At 36.5% G+C, this 22,024-nt stretch overlaps 2 protein-coding genes across 5 annotated transcripts; one reads left to right on the top strand and one right to left on the bottom strand.

Moving 5' to 3' along the window:
- Window positions 1-584: 584 nt before the first annotated feature.
- Window positions 585-14,623, bottom strand: LOC125652943 (uncharacterized). Of its 3 annotated transcripts, XM_056165923.1 has the most exons (5): window positions 14,013-14,623; window positions 13,666-13,703; window positions 7,007-7,317; window positions 5,878-6,121; window positions 645-2,194 (listed from the first exon to the last, which is right to left on the bottom strand). In XM_056165923.1, the coding sequence occupies exons 1-5, from the start codon at window positions 14,024-14,026 to the stop codon at window positions 1,887-1,889; spliced, it is 915 nt and encodes a 304-aa protein (XP_056021898.1). In that variant the 5' UTR covers window positions 14,027-14,623; the 3' UTR covers window positions 645-1,886. The 3 variants fall into 3 exon arrangements, with proteins under 3 accessions (XP_048738387.2, XP_056021898.1, XP_048738386.2); XM_048882430.2 differs by lacking the exons at window positions 13,666-13,703; window positions 14,013-14,623 and adding an exon at window positions 7,398-10,736 and having other exon boundaries at window positions 585-2,191; XM_048882429.2 differs by lacking the exons at window positions 13,666-13,703; window positions 14,013-14,623 and adding an exon at window positions 7,398-10,729.
- LOC125652941 (uncharacterized) lies at window positions 7,756-21,960 on the top strand. 2 transcript variants are annotated; one of them, XM_048882428.2, is made up of 4 exons: window positions 7,756-7,895; window positions 15,919-16,015; window positions 19,277-19,585; window positions 19,804-21,960. In XM_048882428.2, the coding sequence occupies exons 2-4, from the start codon at window positions 16,000-16,002 to the stop codon at window positions 20,073-20,075; spliced, it is 597 nt and encodes a 198-aa protein (XP_048738385.2). In that variant the 5' UTR covers window positions 7,756-7,895; window positions 15,919-15,999; the 3' UTR covers window positions 20,076-21,960. The 2 variants fall into 2 exon arrangements, with proteins under 2 accessions (XP_048738385.2, XP_056021899.1); XM_056165924.1 differs by lacking the exon at window positions 7,756-7,895 and adding an exon at window positions 13,692-13,812.
- The last annotated feature ends 64 nt before the right edge of the window (window positions 21,961-22,024 follow it).

Below are 22,024 nucleotides of genomic sequence, written 5' to 3'. Positions count from 1 at the left end.
AAATTTTAGATGACTGATCATTAGATATGAATATCCCCGTTTTCCATTTGTGTTGACGAATCAACTGTCTATGATGTCAAAAATCAAGTCTTTAATTTATCGTGAGGAATGGTCGTGTAAAGTGTTGAAAAGTCATACGTTTTGATGTTGTTGATTTGAAAAAAGTTTTGCAATTTGAAATTTACTGCAAGTTCTTTAAAACAATTTAGAATCCACATTTGATGTACACCACTTCTGGCATATGTAGTCGCACAGTAGGTTTGAAGTTTCTCCTTCACAGCTGTTGATATTTTCGTGAGGAGCAAAGGTAGGGGCTTGGTAAAACATTTACTGGATCCAGCAATGTATCTTTGTTTGTAAGGGTTTTTATGTAGTTTAGGAATCCAATATAGGTATGGTAACTCGTATTCATCCGACCCATTTACTGGGAAATTAAATGTGCTTAAAACTAAAGCATGGTTTCCAAGAATTTTATTTTTTGAAAGGGCGCCTGGAGTATAAGTACGATTACCAAAAGTGGAATTAATGCAGTTGTAATAATGAGCCTTACAAACAAAGACAATGTTACAAGATTTGCCAGCTGAACCAAAACATATAACCTATCTAATTCTTTTATCACTTCTGGTTTACTAAACACAGAAGGATAGATGGTAGGTATTTTTATTTACCTGTAATATGTGTAATGCGGGATTCTAAAATTCCCCTGATACTTTTAATCCATTCTGACAATGTATGAATTTTTTTTTTCATATTTAGTCCATCGCCTGGCATAAGGACAAATGCTTTCTGACTTGTTTCATACCAATTGTTAGGTCGTTCTTGGTACACTGATTTTGACTATGGACAACTCTGTTTACCTGATCAAGAGCTCACGGCGACCACTATATCACACCGACCGTTTGACAGGGAATCGACAGAATTCATATTAGAGATGAAGTTATGTCACCAATTAAAAGATCGAGGTTCTCTGTATTTAGGACCTTTTAGAATAAATTTTAATGATGTCGCGAGCTTTTTTCCTAGGTATACTGGGATAAAGTGATTTCACGCCCATACAAAATAGAACAGAGAAATCTGGTAATGTTTGCTTTACACTTACAAGTTTTATTTTATTTTCTTCAAAAAATCTGTAGTATCCTGAACATAACTAGCAAAGGGATCTATTTACATTCTCAAGTTGCGACTCGAAGTGCTCGACTAACTTGGATATTGTCATTTATTTATTACAGTCTTAGGCGAATTGTCTTTGTCAGCATCAGAAATGAAACTTGATTATTTACAGACACACTTTTAGTATCATAAGTTTACCCAATTTTCTACTATACCCATTGAATAAAATTCCAACAAAAGATACAACTCCTTCACCTACAAAGTTTAATTAATGTAAGCTTTTCCAAATTCGTATGTTGTTATACAAAGTGGCATTTTAGTAAATGATGATATTTTTATCAGTTATCCCCAATTATACAGTACAGGATGTTTTATTCGATAAACATGCATCCATCAAATATACGAGAAACATAATGATATAATAATCAATGGTTGATATCACAAATAATTAATCTAACATGGGAGATGTATTACTCCCACATAACCTTAATGAAATTAAGTAACATATCTTTCTGAAACGTTCAAAAATAATTTCTAATGTTGATTCTTTTAATGATGTAAAACTTATACGGTACCAATTTTGATGCACCAGATGCGCATTTCGACAAATAATGTCTCTTCAGTGATGCTCAACCGAAATGTTTGAAAGCCGAAATAACTATGAAGTTTTAGAGCTAAATATAGCCAAAAACAGCGTGCCAAAAAAGTTAAGCCAAATTCGTCCAAGGATAAGAGCTATGCATGAGGGAGATAATCCTCAATTTTGAAATTAATTTCTAAATTTCTACATCCAAATTTTCAAGCTGTCTTGCAATTTCGCCAACGTACATCTGTGTCAATTTCATACCAAATGCCTCCATTCTCTTCTGTGCAGCATCAATCAGTCTGGCTTTTTCCCTCTCCTTTTCTTCCAATTCCCTTTCGAGTTTCTCCTTTTCAGCTGAGAGTTCAATTATTTTCGCATTATTTTTTTTCTTTTCTTTTTTCAGTTCATTAATCTGTTGTTCGTGTTCATGTATGCTTTTCTTTAAATCTCTAATTGACTTTTCCAATCCCTTGACATTATCAGCATTCGTCTTCTCTGCTGAAAACATGATTTTATCAACTCAAATATTTCCAACAGCAATGTAAAAATGCATATTCACGATATCAATTGATACGTGTAAATTATTCTCAAGGTCAGAATGTCAGTCATGATAGCATTGTTAGGGAGCCCTCATCCCTCTTGAAACCTTCCGGGTTCGATTCATTATTCCAATTAGTTGGTTGGTTAGTTATGTATGTTAATCAAGACTTTTTCACTCATTTGGAGATGTCATCATTGCTGGTGAAGGACTGAAAAATTTAGACCTACCTGTATGCTCGACGCTTTCAGCTTTTGATCGGGGGGGTGGGGGGTGGGGTGGGGGGGAGGGGTCTTTCTCATGACACACATACTGCGACACGGGGCTTCGGTTTTGGCGGTATTCTCCGAAGGACCGCTCCATTTAGTCGCCTCTTACGACAAACAAAATGTGCTGAGGACCTATTCCAACCTGGATCCCCATAGGATATTCCGAGGATGTGACAGAACATACATTTAAAATTCTGCATCCCCCCTCCCAGGTAGAAGTAGTTACAGTCACGTGTCTTTCGGATGAGCACTTACAAAGTTTCCATATTACGACAGACATGGAAGGGATAAAGAACGTTCACTATTACTGTCGTGGCTTGATTCATTAATTGTTTGTTTTACGCCCCGTCGATAATTTTATATTGAAACGACAACAGCTGTAGCTGAAGTAGCTACTACTTTAGACCTCTTCTTTAAAACGCTCAGAGCCGTAGTAGTGAGGGATCTTTATCGTACCAACGCCTGGTGCGACCTCCGTTCATAAGGTCATATCTAAAATACCCTTAATTCTCACTTCTAAATACCGAGCATTTGGGGAAGGAGCAATCGAACGTCTTAGGTTTGACGCGATCATGGCACAAGCAGGGCTCGAACTCACGACCTCCTGGTTACGAAGCAAACGCTCTACCACTGAGCTACTGCGACCGGTTCTTCATTCAAACTTCAAAATATTTTGTACTTTGAACATCTGCAACTGGTTATGCTTTATGATGAAAAGTTTTTGAATGGGACTTACAGAAACAACGAAAATCAAACTGAAAATGGTTGTTTGACACGATGTGGTATTTTTTTGCAATATCTTATTATCATATTTTGTCCATTATACATTGATATGGATTTTAATTAAACAATAAAATGTCTTTCTTTGTTGTTTCATCGGGTGATGAAGGTAGCTAACATTGCAGAAAAAAATTCACAATCCGTTTACGCGGGTTATGTAATTTTTTCTGCAATGATTGCTACCTTCATCACCCGATGAAACAACATAGAAAGTCATTTTATTGTTTATAACTATACATGTATTGTTTTAAAATATAAACTAGATTTAAGTACTAAAATATCATACGATTGACCCATTCATTACGCTAAACGGAACAGCCAATGCACCCCTTGACCTTAATGACACTCCATATTTGGTAATGATTACAGACAGGTGGTACTAAAAACTGGATTAAACTAGTTTGCAACAAAACATGCACCCATTGTCCCTGATGAAAGCAATGTCAATTTCAATAGAAATATAAGAGAAAAGTCAGTGAAGGTAAATACATTCCATTGAAATGAGAAGAATTTAACGTTTTTCAACTTGACAAGTCATGAAATCCTTGCTTGTTAAATCGAAAGTTCTTTTTTATGCCCCATTCAGAATTTTTCACTGATGAAAGGTGACGATAACGAACAGTGATCAATCTCATAACTGAACTTTATGACAAACGGGATGATTTCAGCTTCTTCGTCATAAACTTCCCACATTTATGTAGCAATATTCCATTATCACCTGTATATGGTGTTTATATTTCTCAACTCATTCGATACGCAAGAGCTTCTTCTGCGTATGATCAGCTTTTGAATCAAGGCAGGCTACTGAAAAACAAGTTGATGGTACAGGGGTTTCTACAGTCTCGTTTAGGGTCCGCATTTTGCAAATTCTATAGTCGTTACAACGATCTAGTTTGCAAATACAACCTATCATTGGATCAAATGCTGTCTGGCGTGTTTCATACCGATTGTGCTCTTATTGTTCTTAGCACACTGATTTTGACTCCGGATACCTCCGTTTATCTGATCAAGACATAGGGCTTACGGCGGGTGTGACTGGTCGACAGGGGATACTTACTCCTTTTAAGCATCTGATTCCACCTCTAGTATATCCATGGGTCCATGTTTGCCCAACTCCCTATTCTGTATTGCTTATAGGAGTTATGAGATTGATCACTGTTCGTTATCTTCACCTTTTGTATATGCACTATGTTAGACACATTTACATGAAAGGTTCCGGACAGTGCAGATTCAAGTTTGTTAAAATCATGACCCCCAAGGGTAGGGTGGGGCCACAATAAGGGATCAAAGTTTTATATAAAATATGTAAAGAAAATCATGAAAGATCTTCTGAAGAATCACTTTGCCAGAAAAGTTTATATTACATGAACGCTTCCTGACATAGTCGAGATTCAGGTTTGTACAAATCATGGCCCCGAAGGTACGTTGGGGCCACAATAGGGATCAATGTTTTACATGCGAATACATAGGGAAAATCTTTAAATATGGGCCAATGTGACTCAGGTGAGCGATGTTGCCCATGGGCACCTTGTTTAAACCTCAAATCATCGACGCTACCCGCGTCTTGAACAAGAGACATACAGTGTATATTACATAAACAAAACAGTTGTTAACTATGTAAATTATTAATATTTGTCGGGGGACGGGGGTTGGTAGTATGTAATGTTTATATTACTGCATATTCTCCTTCGTTTTTATACGGCCGTCAAAGACGGAACGTAAATTATGGTATGGCGTCGTCCGTCTGTCTGTTCGGACCTTGTGGACAGGATACAGACCGGACAATAAACGAGGATGTTACAACTTAACACATTTGATTAGCATGATGAGAAGATGATGTCTAGTGTTTTTTCAAGATCAAAAGTCAAGGTCGCAGTATCACTAGGTAGGAAATCTTAATAGGAAAACTTTGTGGGTGGGATACAAACTGAACCGTAAGCTCCAGGATATTACAACTTGGTATATTTGACCACCATGATGAGAGGAATATACATATTGTTTTTCAAGGTCAAAGGTCAAGGTTGCAGTAACACTAAGTAGGAAAACCTTGTAGGCAGGATAAAAACCTAACCGTAAGCTCCAAAATATTGCAACTTGGTACAGTAGATGCCTATTATTTTACAAGATCAAAGGTCAAGGTTGCAGTATCACTTAGCAGAAAAATCTTGTAGGCAGTATACAGACGGAACTCTTGGGACTAAGACCGTCAACCTTGGTACACATACACTTTATGCCAAGTGGGGATGTCTATTGTTTCTCAAAGTAAACAGGATATAGACCGAACCGTTGGAGCTAGAACCATCAAACTTAGTACATGTACATATGCAATTTATGTCAAGTGAAAATATTACATAGAGAATACATGGTCTGTCTTTTTACGATGCAAAGAAAGTATGTCACACCCTGACGATTGCTGATATTACTTGAAGCCACGTTCTACAAATCACGGTGTAAGAAAAACACCCTATGTTAGCTTTTCACGGGCATATTATGCACCGTTGGCGGTACTCTTGTTGGTTTGATACATACATATAGATAAATAAATAGGTGTTTGTATGTATGTGTGTATATGATGAAAATGTCAAATGATGTACCTTTCTCTTTTGGAATAAGGCAAACATAATGATCCTTGTGCACCAAGCCAATTCTAATCACTGTGTCTGTAGGTTTAGTAGGATGAAATGTAACTTCTTCTTTCGATGGATAACATAGAATACACACTCGAACCGAAAACATCTCTGCAGCGAACACCAAAAAGAACGGGAGATTGGCTTGTAGGATTGGTTCAGTTCTCACGATCTCTTTCCAGTCGTTTCCTTTTGAAAACTCGTGCAACTCCTAAAATAGAGGATCTTGAACGAATGCTTGTGGCATATGAAATTTATGAAATTCGTTGCCGGTTTTGATATTCTCCAAGCCTTGACGAGGCTAATATTTAAACCCAGCAACGAATTTCATAAATTCCATATGCCATAAGCACGAGTGTAAGATTCTATTTAAAACACAACTACCAATAAACGCATATTATAGTCACTTTCCATTTTATATGAATGTTTTCATTTCGAGATCAACCTACCCCCAATACACCGTCTGAAAATATGTCCTTGATAGCAAGAAATGAGATCTAAAGATAAGCACGTCAACGTGATAGCTAAATTGAAATTGTAATCTTAAGATTTTTATATTAAGTGATATTATTAAATTACAACAACAAATTAAACAGGAATAATAATGATAGACTTGAATAACGTTTGTAGTAAAACTAGAAAGTTGACAATTTTGTATCTATGTCAGCACAGGCAATTTTGCGTTTTTCATGTTGCTATTGTTTGACGTCATCTGATTCGTCACGGTTTGAGGAATTAAACTTAGTCTGTCCTTTTCAATTTCTGTTTCAAATTCAACGCCGTTTATTTTCACTTCATAAAAACAAACTCCTCTTGGAACAACCTTAGTTACCATAACATGCCCTTTACCGTCAATTTTAACAGAGTCGCCATATTTCAAAGGATTCCATGTTGTTTTGTTTACGTGGCGCATTAATACATGTAATTATCCTAAATGATTTGCATAAGTATTAACATGTGCTTTGAGTTCATTTCGTTTTTCCAAACCCGCGTTATGAACCCGAAAATAGCACTGATGTGCGATAAGCAGCAGAAAGGAATGCAATATTTGTATAATTTAACTTGCTTTTTAAAGTGTCTTTTCTACTATATTTACCTTTGTGCTTTTTGTATAATTGGAGATGCTCATTTTCAGGGTCTCCTTGAGCAACATCCACGATTCTATTGTGTAAGCATTATGTTGTGATTTACTCTGTCTCATCAATGCACAATGAAGTGCAGTAAAAACGGAGTTTGCTCCCAGCTTCTCACTGCTGTGCCGGGCATCACTCTTCAAAATTTCTAATGATAATTTTTCCAGCCAATTGTGTACAGCTTCATCGTCATGAAATGTTTCACCCTGTGATTCGTATTCAAAGAGAACTTGTAATCCATGAATCCTTTCGTTGTATAAAAAATCTGGTTTATCTGCAATAAAACGCAATGTTTTAATATTTTAGTGGAATCATGTTTTATTTGTATTTCATATCTTAATCGTTCATACTTACGTTGTCGTCTAACTGTAAGTAGCCATGTCAGGAGCACGGTGCGAGCTTCGGGATTTTTAGTTAGTTCCCTCTTGATTTGACTCAATGCATCTAGTGCATTTTGTATTGAATATGGTCCGGTTGGAATAAGGTTTTCCATATGCAGAGACATTCATAATCCCCGAACATGTCCTTTGTCGGTATAAGGTTTAACTGTTGTCAGATAGACAAACATTTTGTCGATTGTTTTGACGATTTGTGAATACCTTAAATTGGTTGATCGTTCAGCCATTTTTATAACGATCTATATGAGGTGAATATATGATATGAGAGAGTATGAAAATTTAAAACCCCTTTTCATGGTACGTTAAAGTTCCTTACTTGGAAATTTTCTGTTCGCATAGATTTATGACATTTCAAATGAAACCGGTAGTTATTATCGATCAAATACCTTAGGGTGGTTTAAAGAAAATCTTCGTTAAAATGACATGACACCATCAAGCCTCAAAATGAATAAAGGTAGGTGCATAACTGTAAACATATGGTTTTGACATTTCATCAATTAAGAGATAAACCTTAATTAGTCTGTTATTTTGCTCCTTTGTGATTCATTAGCATCTTAATTCCGATTTTTAATTATATTTGTCAGTAAACTGACAAATCCACCATTATTGATATAATTCTAGTGATACTTGGAAATAAATTTTTACTTAAGCGGTTTAATAGTGTTTTGCCGCTGGTCATTACGGGTTTTCTGTGTTTGGAGCGTCTAGAGGTAGTCTTATTGGTGGTAGTGTTATATTGCTCAATATATATATTTTGATCTTCATTGCTTCGTCATGGATACTGTCACGGTATTTCTTCTTCTGGACATTTGCCAGAGCAGTACTAAAGCCGTGTTTTAGATTTTGATAATCCATGAAGCTTCCGGAGTGATTTCAAGGGAAGATATTATTCTAGTGAGTCACTCTCAATTTGCACTAAATTGTGTTGAACCCAAGAAAGACAGAGTGACATGAGTTGTATAGATCTTAAGGATGAAGCTCCAGCGTTTCTGGAAGCCTCTGGAACCAGAACCTATATATGTGGAATAACATTGGGGCAAAATTCTGGCTATCTAGAAAACATATTGATTGGCAAGTTAAAACGAATTAATATGTTATTTGCACTTTAAAGACGTTTGTAGATTTAGTGCTAGGTTTTTGCACATCTTTCAATATCTTAAATAGCCACCTTATGTAAATTTAAACTTTTTCGTTTGTCCTTGGGAAGGGACAGGTCAACCCGAAAGTTTGACAATCAAATTATTCGTGTTGTTAGTCATTTTAGTTCTTTATATAATTTTTGTATTTGACCATGTATCCACTTTGTAATGTTGAAATCTAGTGCTTCACACACAGAAACATTGTCAGAAATAAATTGGATATTCATAAGTAGAAATACGAGTGGTAGTGATTCATATACATGTAAAACATATAATTATATGTCATGGCAACACAGCATTGTATTTTGATGCGAATAAAAGCACAATAATTTCGTTACGACAGACTCTGCTTTGTTACACATGGGGTTCTTAGAATCAAGGGTATTGAGTATGGTAATATAGTTGATGCAAGGTGAAGATAACGAACAGTGATCAATCTCATAACTCCTACAAGCAATACAAAATAGATAGTTGGGCAAACACGGACCCCTGGACACACCAGATGTATTTATTTATATTTCTCTTTTTAACTCTACTTAAAGCCTAGTTACATTTGGCCTGCGATGTTCCAACAGAGCCTTTAACCTGGCAGTATCTTTCTGTGCGGTTAGAATATGATGGTAGAGGGTGGATGTAAGATTTTCGAAAGGAATCACATGTTTCGTGGTCTTAACAATTTTGTTTAGATGAAAGTTAAACAGATTTTCAAACATCGTTTTCCCGTAGTCCGTAGTTATGTCGTAACTTTATCGCCCGACTGCCGTGGTAAATGTAAACTAGACCACAGTAATACTATTCTAACCCGGATCCCAACGGGAGCAACGGTCTATTTCTTACAAGCAAAGTTTACATGACTTGTCAATCACTTCAGCAACCGCTGAAGCTGATTTATGAAGGACTGCTCCGAGATTCGGTGAAGCCCTCGGTCCATATATTCACTATTCTGCCAAGCCGAATCTCAACCGAGATTACGGCAATGGAAATGCCTCCATATGAGTGAAAGATTCTCGAGAGGGGCGTTAAACAATTAACAAAAATCAATCAATCATTCGATTGAAATGAGAAGAACGTTTATTAAATTAACAAGTCATGTAACCTTTGCTAGTAATAAATAGACCGTTGCTCCCATGGGGAGCCGGGTTAGGATAGATCATCAGTACCCCTTGCTTGTCGTAAGAGGCGACTAAATGAGACGGTCATTCGGATGAGGCCGCATAAACCAAGGCCCTTTGTCACAGCAAGTATGGCACGATAAAATTCCTTCCCTGCTCAAAGGTCATAAGCGCCGAGCATAGGCCTAAATTTTACGGCCCTTCAACGGCATTGGTGACGTTTTCATATGAGTGATTTTTTTCTCGAGAGGGATGTTAAACAATAATCAATCAATCAATAGACCGTTGCCTATTTCATCTTTTTAAGGATAATTTATATGAATGATTATCAAAATGATAAATGAGGGATGATTTTACTATCGAAAGTTGTTTGATTGGTTAGTTGGGTTTTTTAAGTTCCGTTCAGAACTTTTCACTCGTGTTCAGACGTCACCAGGTGTAGGTGAGGAAGCACAAATTTAGACCGATGTTTAGCTCCAGGGCCGTAGCAGTAAGGGTACTTCAACGATTCAACGCCTCTCGCGACACGGGACCTCCGTGTTCGGTCATATCCGAAAGACACGTGATTCTTACTTCAGTCTAAATGCCGAGCATTTGGCTTAGGAGCAATCATTACCCATTTTAACGTCTTTGGTTTGACTCGGCCATGGCACGAGTGGGGATCGAACTTACGACATCCCGGTGCGAAGAGAACGCTCTACCACTGAACTACCGCGACCGGTATATAGTAGTTCCAAGGTTAATTGTTTGTTTTACGTCCCATCTGCGGATATTTGGTAATTCAAATCTGGATATTTTACGTTCAATTTTGCCCGGTTCTAGCAATTAATGTGCACTAATGTGACGTTGCTTGGCGTATCAGATAAGTGATTTGACTGTTATATAAATTAACTCTCTATCACTGTTAATTTTGCATTGCTTACCGTCTAAGAATGAAAATTCCCAAATGAAAACAGTCTCTAAATTTTCTGTTCCAATGAGTACTCCAGTGAAGGACTTCTTTATCATCTGATATTGAAGTCGTTCATAGTCTGTTTTCCCCCCTCAAATTGGCGATCTGTAGTAAATTAATGCAAATACCTACTGTATATCACTAATAAAGAAAAACTTGTTTGTATGTATGTATGTATGTATGTATGTATGTAGTTCTTATCCTTGGACGAATTTGGCTCCATTGTTTTGGCACTCTAGTTTGAACTGTTAGCTCTTACAAGTTTATTGTTATTTCGAATTTCCAAAATTTCGGCTTGAGCATAACTGAAGAGACATTATTTGTCGAAATGCGCAACTGGTGCATCAAAATTGGTACCGTATAAGTTTTACATGTATGTATGCATGTGAAAGGTGAAGATAACGAAAGTGATCAATCCCTTTAACTCCTATAAACAATACAAAATAGATAACTGGGCAAACACGGACCCCTGGACACACCAGAGATGGGATCGGGTGTCTAGGAGGAGTAAGCACCCCCAGTTGACCGGTCACACTCGCCGTGAAACGTATATTCTGATCAGGTAAACGGAGTTATCCGTAGTCAAAATCAGTGTGCCAAGAACGGCTTAACAATAGGTATGAAACATGTCAGACAGCATTTGACCCAATGATAGGTTTAGTTGTATTGACGAACTAGATCGTTATAACGACCATACAATTTGCGAAATGCTGACTTCAATCAAGATCGTTGAAACCCCTGTACAATCAACTTGTTTGTCAGTAGCTTGCCTCGATTTAAAAACTGACTATACGCAGAACAAGCTCTTGGGTATCGAATCAGTTGAAAGATATAAACACCATATGCAGGTGATAATGGAATATTGTAACCTAAATATGGGAAGTTGACTATGGAGAAGCTGAAATCATCCTGTTTGTCATATAGTTGAGTTGTCAGTTTGCCGTTAATGTCTACTTTCAATAAAATATATAAGTATGAAGCAGACGTTGATGACTCTGTGGTGTCTTTTATTTCGATCTCACAGGAATATATCGAATCGACATATTAATGAAAGTTATTATTGTTTTAGACAAAACGTCGTCGATATTGAACGCTACAGCAAGAGATTTTTTGAATAAATTCTGCTTCATATGAATATAGAAACAGGTCAGCTAACAAAGGATCACAATTCGTGCCCATGGGAATTCCAACAGACTGTTGGAAGACCTAATCACCAAAGACCACGAAGATATTGTCAATGAGGAACTCTAGCATATTTTTTTTATTTCAACTTCAGAGTACTTTATAGTACTTGTGCGTGGAATCAGAGTGGTGTTTAACAAAGTAAGTTTTTGGATTATTGATCACTAGATATGAATATTTCCTTTTTCCATTTTTGTTGAAGAAGGAACTGTCTATGATGTCAAAAAGTCTAGTCTTTAATTTATCGTGAGGAATGGCCGTGTATAGTGTTGAAAAGTATAAGAACATGTACGTCACCAGCTGTAGGTGAAGTACGACACCCGTGCCTAGCGCCCAGATCCGTTTGAATGTGGTATCTAATTTCAATGCCTGCCGCGACACGGGACCTCCCTTTATAACATCATATCCGAAAAGTTTTGATTAGTCGTTTGTTTTGCATCCCTTCGAGAATGTTTTGTTCATATTGAGACGTCACCAGCTGTAGGTGAAGTATAACAAATTTAGACCTATGCTTAGTGCTTTACGACCATAGCAGTGAGGTTTCTTTAACGTGCCGACGACTGTCGCGACACAGGACCTCCATTTTAAAGTCATGTGAGGAAGACCCGTGATTCTCACCTCTAACTGCCAACCGTTTGGCGAGAAGGAGCAATCACTACCTACGTTTATGTCTTAGGTTTGATTCAGCCATAGCACGATAAGGGCTCGAACTTACTACTTCCCAGTTACGAAGCGAACACTCTACCATTGAGCTACCGCAACCATATACATAAAGTATCAAATGATGTACCTTTGTCTTTTGGAATAATGCAAACGTAATAGTCCTTATGTAGCAAGCTAATTCCTATTGGTTTAGAAGGATGAAATGTAACTTCTTCGGTCGATGGATAACATAGAATACATACTCGAACCGAACACCTATCTGCAGCAAACAGTAAAATGAACGATTGTATTGTAGGATTGGTTCAGTTCTCACGATCTCTTTCCAGTCGTTTCCTTTTGAAAACTCATGCAACTCCAAAGGCAGTTGAAAAGAATGCAATATTTTTATAATTTGACTGGTTTTTGTTTTAGTTTTAAATGTCTTCTTTTCTACTATATTACGTTTGTGTTCTTTGTATAATCGGAAATGCTCATTTTAGAGCCTCCGTGAGCGTCATCCAAGATTCCATTGTGTTAGACCGATTTTTGCAGAATAAAGTGCAGCAAACACGCGTTTGGTTCCAGTTTCTGACTTATGTGTCTGACATCGCCCTCCAAAATCTCTAGTTACGATTTATCTAGCCACTGATGTATACTTTCGTTATCATAAAATTGTCCATCGTGTTGTTTGTATTCAAAGAGAAATTGTAATCCATGAATATTTTCGTTATATAAGACTTCTTGTTTATCTGCAAAACGTAATGCCATAGTTTTTTAGTTAAATCAAGTTTATTTCTATTTCATATCTTAATCATACAATACTTATATTGTCGACTAACTGTAACTAACCATATCAGGAGAACGGTGTGGGCTTCGGGTTTTTTCTTAATTCCGTTCTGATTTTACTAAATACATTTAGTGCATTTATAATAAGTTCCTTTCGATTGGAATAAGATTGTCCATATACATGGACGTCCATAATCCCTGAACATGTCCTTTGTGGTCTAAAGTTTGAACTGTTATCAGATAAATGATCGTAGTGACGGTTTGTGAATACCTTAATGGTTGATCGTTCAGCCATTTTTATAACGATCAATATGTGGTGAAATAGATGATTTAAAGTATCCTTGTTTGCATTAGATGAAAATTTAAAACCCTTTTCAAAGTAATTTAAACTTCCTTGTAACATCTACTTACATAGATATTGCAGGTCAACACGACTTTTGAAATGGCATCTGAAATGAAAATTGGATGTCATTATTCATTAACTATCAGTGTGAGGGTGATTTAAAGAAAGTATTAGTCAAAATGGCATAACACCACCTATTTTCCAAGTGATTAAAGGTAGGTGCATAAGTGAATGGTTTTGAAATCTTATCAATTAAGAAATAAACATTATTTAGTCTTTTATTTTTTTCATGTGTGATTCATTCACATCTTATCAGCAATTTTAAATTACACTACAAATAAACTGGAAAAACGTCAATTATCCACCTTTATTGATATAATTCTAGTGATGCTTTGGATTTTGTTTTAGATTTTACCTAAAACGTTTCATAGCGTTGTAATCCGCGAGGCCTCCGGGTGATTTCAAGCGAAGAGATTATTCTAGTCAGGGGGTGTCACTCTCAATTGACACTAAATTGTGCTGAACCCAAGAAAGACAGAGTGATATGAGTTGTATAGAGCATATCTTAAGGATGCAGCTTCAACGTCTCTGGAGGCCTCTGGAACCCGACCTTATATTTGGAATAAGAATGAGGCAAATTCATGGCTACCTAGGAAATATATTAATTAGCCAAAATAGATCAAAAGCAATAAATATGTTATTTGCAGTGTAAAGACGCTTGTAAATTTAGTGCTAGTTTTTGCAGATCTTTCACTATCTTTATCCACCTTGTATAAACTTTTCGTTTTTCCTGAGGAAGGAGGAGGTCAACCCGAAAGTTTGACAATCAAATTATTCGTGTTATTGGTTATTTCTTGGTATAATTTTTTGTATTTCACCTCGTAATTACTTCGTGGTGTTGAAATCTTGTGTTCTACACACGTGCACACACAGATGGTCATGGCAACACAACGTTTTATTTTGAAGCGAATAAAAGCACATTTTTTTTTAAAGATAGACTCTGCTTTTTACACATGAGCTTTTTATCTTTATCTACCTTTATCCACCGGAGTAAACTCAGGTGACCTATTGCAATTGGTTGTCGTCCATCGTCGTGCGTTAACAATTGAACATTTTTAACTTCGTCTTCATAACTACCATTCCAATTATCTATGGGACAAGGGGGACATAAATTGTAAATTTTAGGATTCCTGGGGCCCTAGGGGCAAATTGCCACAAATTGACCAATTTTCAAATAATCTTCTCTATAACCGCACATGTGTAAGAAAAACTAAATGCATAATGATGTAGATCAGGAAGGCCTCTACCAAAATTGTAAATTTCATGATGCCCGGGGTAGGTGTTCTGACCCCCATGGCGGGGCAAAACTTACTATATTAATAGTGTTTATGTGTAAAACACTTAAATAACATCTTCGTTAGTGCTATTGATACTAAATTGAAACTAAATGGATATTTAGAACGAGCACGTATTCCTTTACCAAAATTGTAAATCTGATTATCCCAGGGGTAGAGGTTTTGGTATTAGGGTGTGGCCAAAATGGTAAGTTATTAAATGTGTGAACAATAGAAATTTTTAACTTCTTGATAACTGCCATTCTATTTCTTTTCAAATTTGGTATGAAGCCTCTTTGGGACAAGGTGTACATAAATTGTAAATTTCAGGAATCCTGCACCCCTGGGGCCTTAAAGGCAGGGCAAAAACTTACCAATTTTCAAAAATCTTCTTCTCTAGAACCGAACATATTTAAGAAATCTAAATGCATAATGATGTAGAGCACGACGGCATCTACCAAAATTGTAAATTTCATGATCCCCGAGATAGGGGTTCTGACTCACGGTGGGGCCAAACTTAGTATATAGTGTACAATGTATAGTGTTTATGTGTAAGTTTGCTGATACTCTATAAAATCTAAATGCATACTTAGGAATAGCAGAAAAAGATGTACAAAAAGAGGTGAATTTCACAACCCAGGGTTGTGACTCTAGGATAGGTCCAAATTAGTCATATCTTTTAATGTTTTAATGTTAATACACCTATTATATTATGCAAAGCTTTCTCATCAGTGTATGCACTTTTGAGGGTATTGAAGTTCAAAGAACACATCTTGTTCTATACTGTAATTTTCCTTAGATATTCAGAACAGGAAATTTGTTCTAGATTTCATAGCCCTTGGGAAAAGTGATACTTTTATACCAGTATCCAGGTGACCAATAAGGCCTTTGGGCCTCTTATTAAAATTAAGGGTACTGAGTATGGTAATATAGTGAGAGTTGATGTATTTATTTATATTTCTTTTTTTTTTTTTTTTTTAACTCTAGTTGACGCCTAGCTACATCTGGCCTGCGATGTATTTACAGAGCCCGTAACCTGGCAGTGTCTTTCCGTGTGGTTAGCGTAAAATGGCAGACGGTGGCGGTAAGATTTTTGAAAGGAAATTTCCATAGCCCTTGAAGTCTTTATCTTCTAATATATCAACTTATTATATACTTTCAATTTCATCTCTTCTTTTTTCTTTAAAAGTTTGCGGGCATATATCACACGATATATGCCCGGAAACATTCCGGCCCGCAAACATTACGTCACAATCAACTTTCTACGCCGTTAATTTTCAAATTTTTCGTGTTTTTCATCTTTTACTCAGTTAAACCGATAAAATTATTGTTAAAAATAAAATTATTGTTAGTTTCTAAATGAAATTGAAAGTATATAATAAAAAGGTTATAGACTTTGTATGGGAAATATGACGACCTCGTTTTTTGTCGCGAACGGACCTCGTAAGCTCGGTCCGTCTTCGCGCCAAAAAACTCGGTCATCATATTTCCCCATACAAAGTCTATAACCTATAATAATTCTCAAATTCTAAATAACCTTTAACAATCCATTATTACATGTACAAGACACTGGATTTCAGGCCCATTGTTCAGGTAGCACACACGTAACAAATTACCTGATGGTTAAATTCAAAGCATAGAGATGATTAACTGGAATATATTTAGAGTCTGTTAATCAAACACTAATTTTCATAAATGCATTTCTAAAAATGCGCGGGTTTTTTAAAGAATGTTTATTTCATAATGCAAGAACACTCTGCATTCCTTTTATCAATCCTTCGTGGCATATGAGGTTCTTCCAAATGATAGTATTGCATTCCTTACAGACCCTGAAGCGTGCTACTACACCTCCAAAGCGTTTCGTTTCGTTCCGTGCAAACCGTTCACCGTTCCGTGCAGAATGTTCAGCGTTCCGTGCGAACCGTTCACCGTTTCGTGCAGACCATTCAGCGTTCCGTGCAAACCACTTCGTGCAAGAATCATTCTGTACATGATCAAACAACGCCCATAGAAACATGCAGATTGATCAAACCATGTCCTTAGACACTTACAGACCGTGCGAAACGTGCTAGTCATTTCGGTATGCGAGTAGGACAGTTGGAAATCGTTGGGAATTGGAGCAATTATCTCAAAATTTCTCTCAGACGGACTTTCAACAGTGAATATATGGATTTAATCGAAAGAAAACAGTTATTATAAAACACCAGGTAGCGCAAAATCCGATACCATATTTTAACACTCTTAGTAGTTTCCAGCAAGTACAGAGACATGATATATCTCTGCCCTCGGTATTTTTTATATATAGGAATAATTTATTTGTCTTGGTGCACTTGTATGATGTAAAACCTATACGGTACCAATTTTGATGCACCAGATGCGCATTTCGACAAATAATGTCTCTTCAGTGATGCTCAACCGAAATATTTGAAATCCGAAATCACAATAAACTTTTAGAGCTATTTTAGGGAAAAACAGAGTGCCAAAAAAAGTGGAGTCAAATTCGTCTAAGGATAAGAGCTATGCGTGAGGTAGTTAATCCTTAATTTTGAAATGAATTTCTAAATTTTATCAAGTTTCACGTCTTAAATAAAAATATTTTCATCCAAATTGTTTATCGGAACTGTTTGCATAATGCAAAGACCGACAGGTCTGTGTATAACTTGTGTATTCTACGCGAATTCCAAGTTGCTTTTTCTTTACCATATTACTTTAGGTCAGCTAATCCGGGTATTTGAAATTAACATTCGTACAAAAAGTGTGAAAATCGGCGGGGACAATTGAAATATGACAAAAGAGGTGTTTATAATATTTTGTCTCTTAAATATGAATGCAGTTTTCTTTAGGTTTAAAATTGAGACAAAAATAACCATCTTACTAAAATCAAATGTTAGATCCGCTCGCATACTCGCATACATGCATGTACATGTAGTTGAAGAATAATTATGTTGATCATTACTGCAGTTAGGCCTAGTCATTATTTGTTTTGTTCATTCATTTATATTTATTTCTCAATCTATTTCAATCATGTTTTGATTTCTTCGTTTTGTTTTGTATTTTTCCTTCTTATCCAAAGTGACAGGTTCTTATCGACTGCCTAATACAGTGTCTAGATGCACCACTCCACGAGAATGGTTCAGTCTTGCCTGACGAGAAGTTTATTTTTAATCATTTTATCTGTTGTCATACAATTATATAAACAGTTATAGGTTTATTCAACATTTGTCTCTGTGAAGAGGCCTGGAATATACAAATTGCACTTGTGTATTAACGACACTAAGATTGAATGTACAAAAATAGCGAAACAGAAGTGATTATTTCATAGTCATTTGCAATTAATGTAATAGAGTAATGGATCAGTAAAAGTTGAATAATCAATATTACACGACGATACAATTTTTCCATCTTCTTTTATTTCCAATGTTAAAACAAATTATTCATTTGTTTTTATTCCAACGTGTTCATAAGTCATTGAGGTAATTAGTAAAAATGAAATTTACCGTGTCATACGTGAGCAATTGTTTCAAAATGGATCATTATCATTTCTTTCGCAACCTTTTCTAATACCTAGAATATTGCCATTATATTGAAACTATTTCTTGTTTAAACTAACATAGGCGTAGCTTGGGTTCGAATATTACCGAGGCAGGGGGTCTGGGGGGCTGCGCCCCCAGACGCTATCGACATTTTAACAACGTAAAAGGTGTTGTTTTTTTTTTACCGAGGCAGCTGCCTCGGTTGCCTCAATGAAAGCTACGCCACTGACTAACCCCAGGAAGAACCAAATAGTGCCGAAAAAATTAAAGCGTTTGGGCCTTGCCTACCGTTTCGTGCACATCGTTCACAAAGCGTGCAAGCCAAGCCTACAAAGTTGTCAACATTTCGTGCGAAGCGTTCCGTGCAGACCGTTCAGTGCAAACCGTTCCGTGGAAGAATCGTTTCGTACCATTCCGTGCAAGTAGTGTAGTAGTACGCTTCAGGGTCTCTACTTTACTTGTCAAGAGGTCCCGTAGGGATCCGGGTTAGAGTGGGCCCTCAGTACCTCTTGATTGTCATAAGAGGCTACTAAATGGGGCGATCCTTTGGAAGAGACTGCAAAAACTAATGTCACAGCAGGTGTGGCACGATAAAGATTCTTCCCTGCTCAAAGGCCGTAAGCGCCGAGCATAGGCCTAAATTCTGCAGCCCTTCACTGGCATTGGTGATATCTCAATATGAGTGAAATACTCTCTAGAGGGACGTTAAACAGTATAAAACCAAACCTTTTCAAGGAGCCGTAGCTGATAATAACAGGTGAATGAACGAACCGACATTATTTACATATGATTTTATAGATTTGTTTTTGCAGAAGTGAATGCCAGGGACAAAGAATCATTGATGATCATACAGCTACGTAGGATATTCTACTTCGATGAACAAAAATCTCGTGACTCAAACGCTTTAAAGGAATTAAAGATTCTCCTCAAACATCATACACCCCAATCTCTGCATGGCCATGGAAAAGAATTTGATGAGATTTTTGAGTCTTTAGTTCATGATAGAAAGATACAGTTGGGTAATTACAACTTTTTATACGATGCTGTATCAAAAATTGATCAGGAAGCTGCGCAGAAGGTTAAAGACTGTCAGGATACGATAAACAACATTCTAAAAGAGGGTACGTTTACTTTAATGATTATTTCTGTTATTAGTTTAAAATGATAATAACATGTAATGAATTTATTAGATATTAGATATGTTTCTAGAAGTTATTATTATACAATAGGCAACATGTTCACTAAGAAATCACGAATGTATGTTGTTCTGAAACTCGTCTTTCATACATTTCAGAATGTTAACATACGAAATAATCTAAAAACCTTTTTTGACTTTTAGATTCAAATAACAAAGATAACAAGATAGAATCTGGTATGCAACCAAAGAAATTACCAAAACAGATGGAAGATCAAGCCGTAAGCTTACAATATGAAGATGAAGAAACGAAACTTCAAAACTTCTTAAAAGCTCTTTCACTGCCACCAGTTAAAGAAGACAGAAAATCAGAATTTAAGCAGTCTAAAATTTTCAAAGAAGAAATGAAGAACAGATTCCTAACAACAAAGCATTCGACACAAGCACAAGTGGCTATAGGGGACGAGGAAAGCTAGTATCCATATAGGGTTATATCGTGTGATATATATGGTCGTATTCACCTTGACAAACTGATAATTCCATAACTTTGAACTAGGGTATCTTCACTTTTCATGTACATGTATGTGAAATTTGGCGATAGAAATGCAGTCATAAGTGTAGAAGAGTCGCAGTACTCGGATACAACGAAGTCTTCGAATGTACACCTGATAATGCATGTTTTTCTTAAATGTTTAATAGAAAAATTGAAAAAATTATATCATTATCTGTCACTCACAATCAATAGGTCTGCTACACGTACATGTAGATGAATTTTCAATTAAGAAATATTTCAAATTGACAGACATAATCACTAAAAATCATTACAACAAGCATGAATTATAATTTTGTAAGTATATATATATATATATATATATATATATATATATATATATATATATATTATATGCGGAAAAAAGAAATTGTGCATTATTTAATATATGAAAAAATAATAAAAATAATAATATACAAATTTTATTTTTTGTAATACTGTTAACAAATGTATTCGTTACAACATTTAATAATCCATTAATGTTAACGTGGAATAACGTCAATTTCAGCACACTCGAAAGACACTGGTATTCGAACTTGAATTAACAAAGTTAATAACACGTGTGACCACCATTTGCATTCACGCATGCTTGACAACAGCGCCTCATTGATGCCACTAAAATGTTCAGAAATACTTGAGGGATGTTGTTTAAAGTCTGGCCTAAATCAGCCAATGTCACTGGCTGATTTGGTAAACGGCGTAGACGTCGTTCCATTTCATCCCAGACGTGCTTGATCGGCGATAAATCGGGGGAAACAGCTGATCAAGGCAAGACATCGACATTCTGTTGAACAAAAAAATCCCTGACTACACGTGCAACATGTGGCCTTGCGTTGTCTTGCTGCAGAGTGATGTGATTTTGCTGTCTCTGTATGAAGGGTATCACATGGCGCTAAACAATTTCATCTCGAAAGCGTACGCCGGTGAGATTTCCATTGACAATTTGTAGAGGGGTCCTTCCACGTGTTGTTATTCCATCCAACACCATAACGCTACCTCCACCGAATTGTCCACGTTGCACAACACAAGCGTCCTGGTACCACTCCCCAACGCGACGATACAATCTAAAACGGCCGTCACTGCTATCCAAATGAAATCTGGATTCATCAGTGAACAGAATATTGGCTCAGTCCTGTATTTTGAATCGCAGATGTCGTCTGCATCACGCTAGTCTAGCGATACGATGACGTTGAAGCAGTATTGGGCGCACCGCTGGACGTCTTGGTCTGATGTTGTGCTCGCACAGACGATTACGCACAGTTCTTGGACTGATTAGTCGAAGTCCAGGAATGCTACGAGCAGTCAAACTTGCTGTCTGCAAACGATTTCTCAAATGCACACGTCTATTGTGGTTGTCCTGTCGACGCGACGTCACACGAGGACGCCCAGAATGTGGTCGATACTGAGTGTTATCAGATTGTTGGAAACGTCTCCATAATGACTGGATGGTGTTCCGATAAACTCCAAAGTGTCTTGCTACGATATTTTGTGCCATTCCAGCTTGAAGCATCCCAACAGCACGATTACGTTGGTTTTCGCCGAGTGATGGCATGACAGAAGGGTAACTTTTGTCAAAACTAAAGTGCTTTCCTTAACGAATAGTGTCAAACAAACCTTTTACACTTCTTACTCCAAACAGTATTGGACAGTAAAACTCGTGCGTACGAACATTTCAATTAACAGCATGTGTTCACTAGCCATGAAAAAGTCCGTGCATCTGAGTTGGGTACTATCTGATATTGTTAAAAAAAACATCACCTTTATCGATTGTTTAGATTTTATAAATACAAACAATAAATATAGAAAAATTATACTAAATTTTATAATGCAGTTTCTTTTTCCGCATATATATATATATATATATATATATATATA

Source organism: Ostrea edulis, chromosome 5, assembly GCF_947568905.1.
Source record: "Ostrea edulis chromosome 5, xbOstEdul1.1, whole genome shotgun sequence".
Taxonomy (NCBI): domain Eukaryota; kingdom Metazoa; phylum Mollusca; class Bivalvia; order Ostreida; family Ostreidae; genus Ostrea; species Ostrea edulis.
The sequence above is the reverse complement of the archived record's forward strand: the minus strand, read 5'-3'. Positions and strand labels throughout refer to the sequence as shown.

Excerpts from the sequence above, each read along its gene's own strand:
- LOC125652941 (XM_048882428.2), top strand. Across the intron at positions 19,586-19,803 it reads AAACAACATTCTAAAAGAGG|ATTCAAATAACAAAGATAAC; the intron begins GTACGTTTACTT and ends TTTGACTTTTAG.
- LOC125652943 (XM_048882429.2), bottom strand. The coding sequence starts at position 7,548 with ATGTCTCTGCATATGGAAAACCTTATTCCAACCGGACCATATTCAATA. Across the intron at positions 7,318-7,397 it reads ACTTACAGTTAGACGACAAC|ATAAACCAGATTTTTTATAC; the intron begins GTAAGTATGAAC and ends GTTTTATTGCAG. Across the intron at positions 2,195-5,877 it reads CCTTATTCCAAAAGAGAAAG|CAGAGAAGACGAATGCTGAT; the intron begins GTACATCATTTG and ends TCATGTTTTCAG.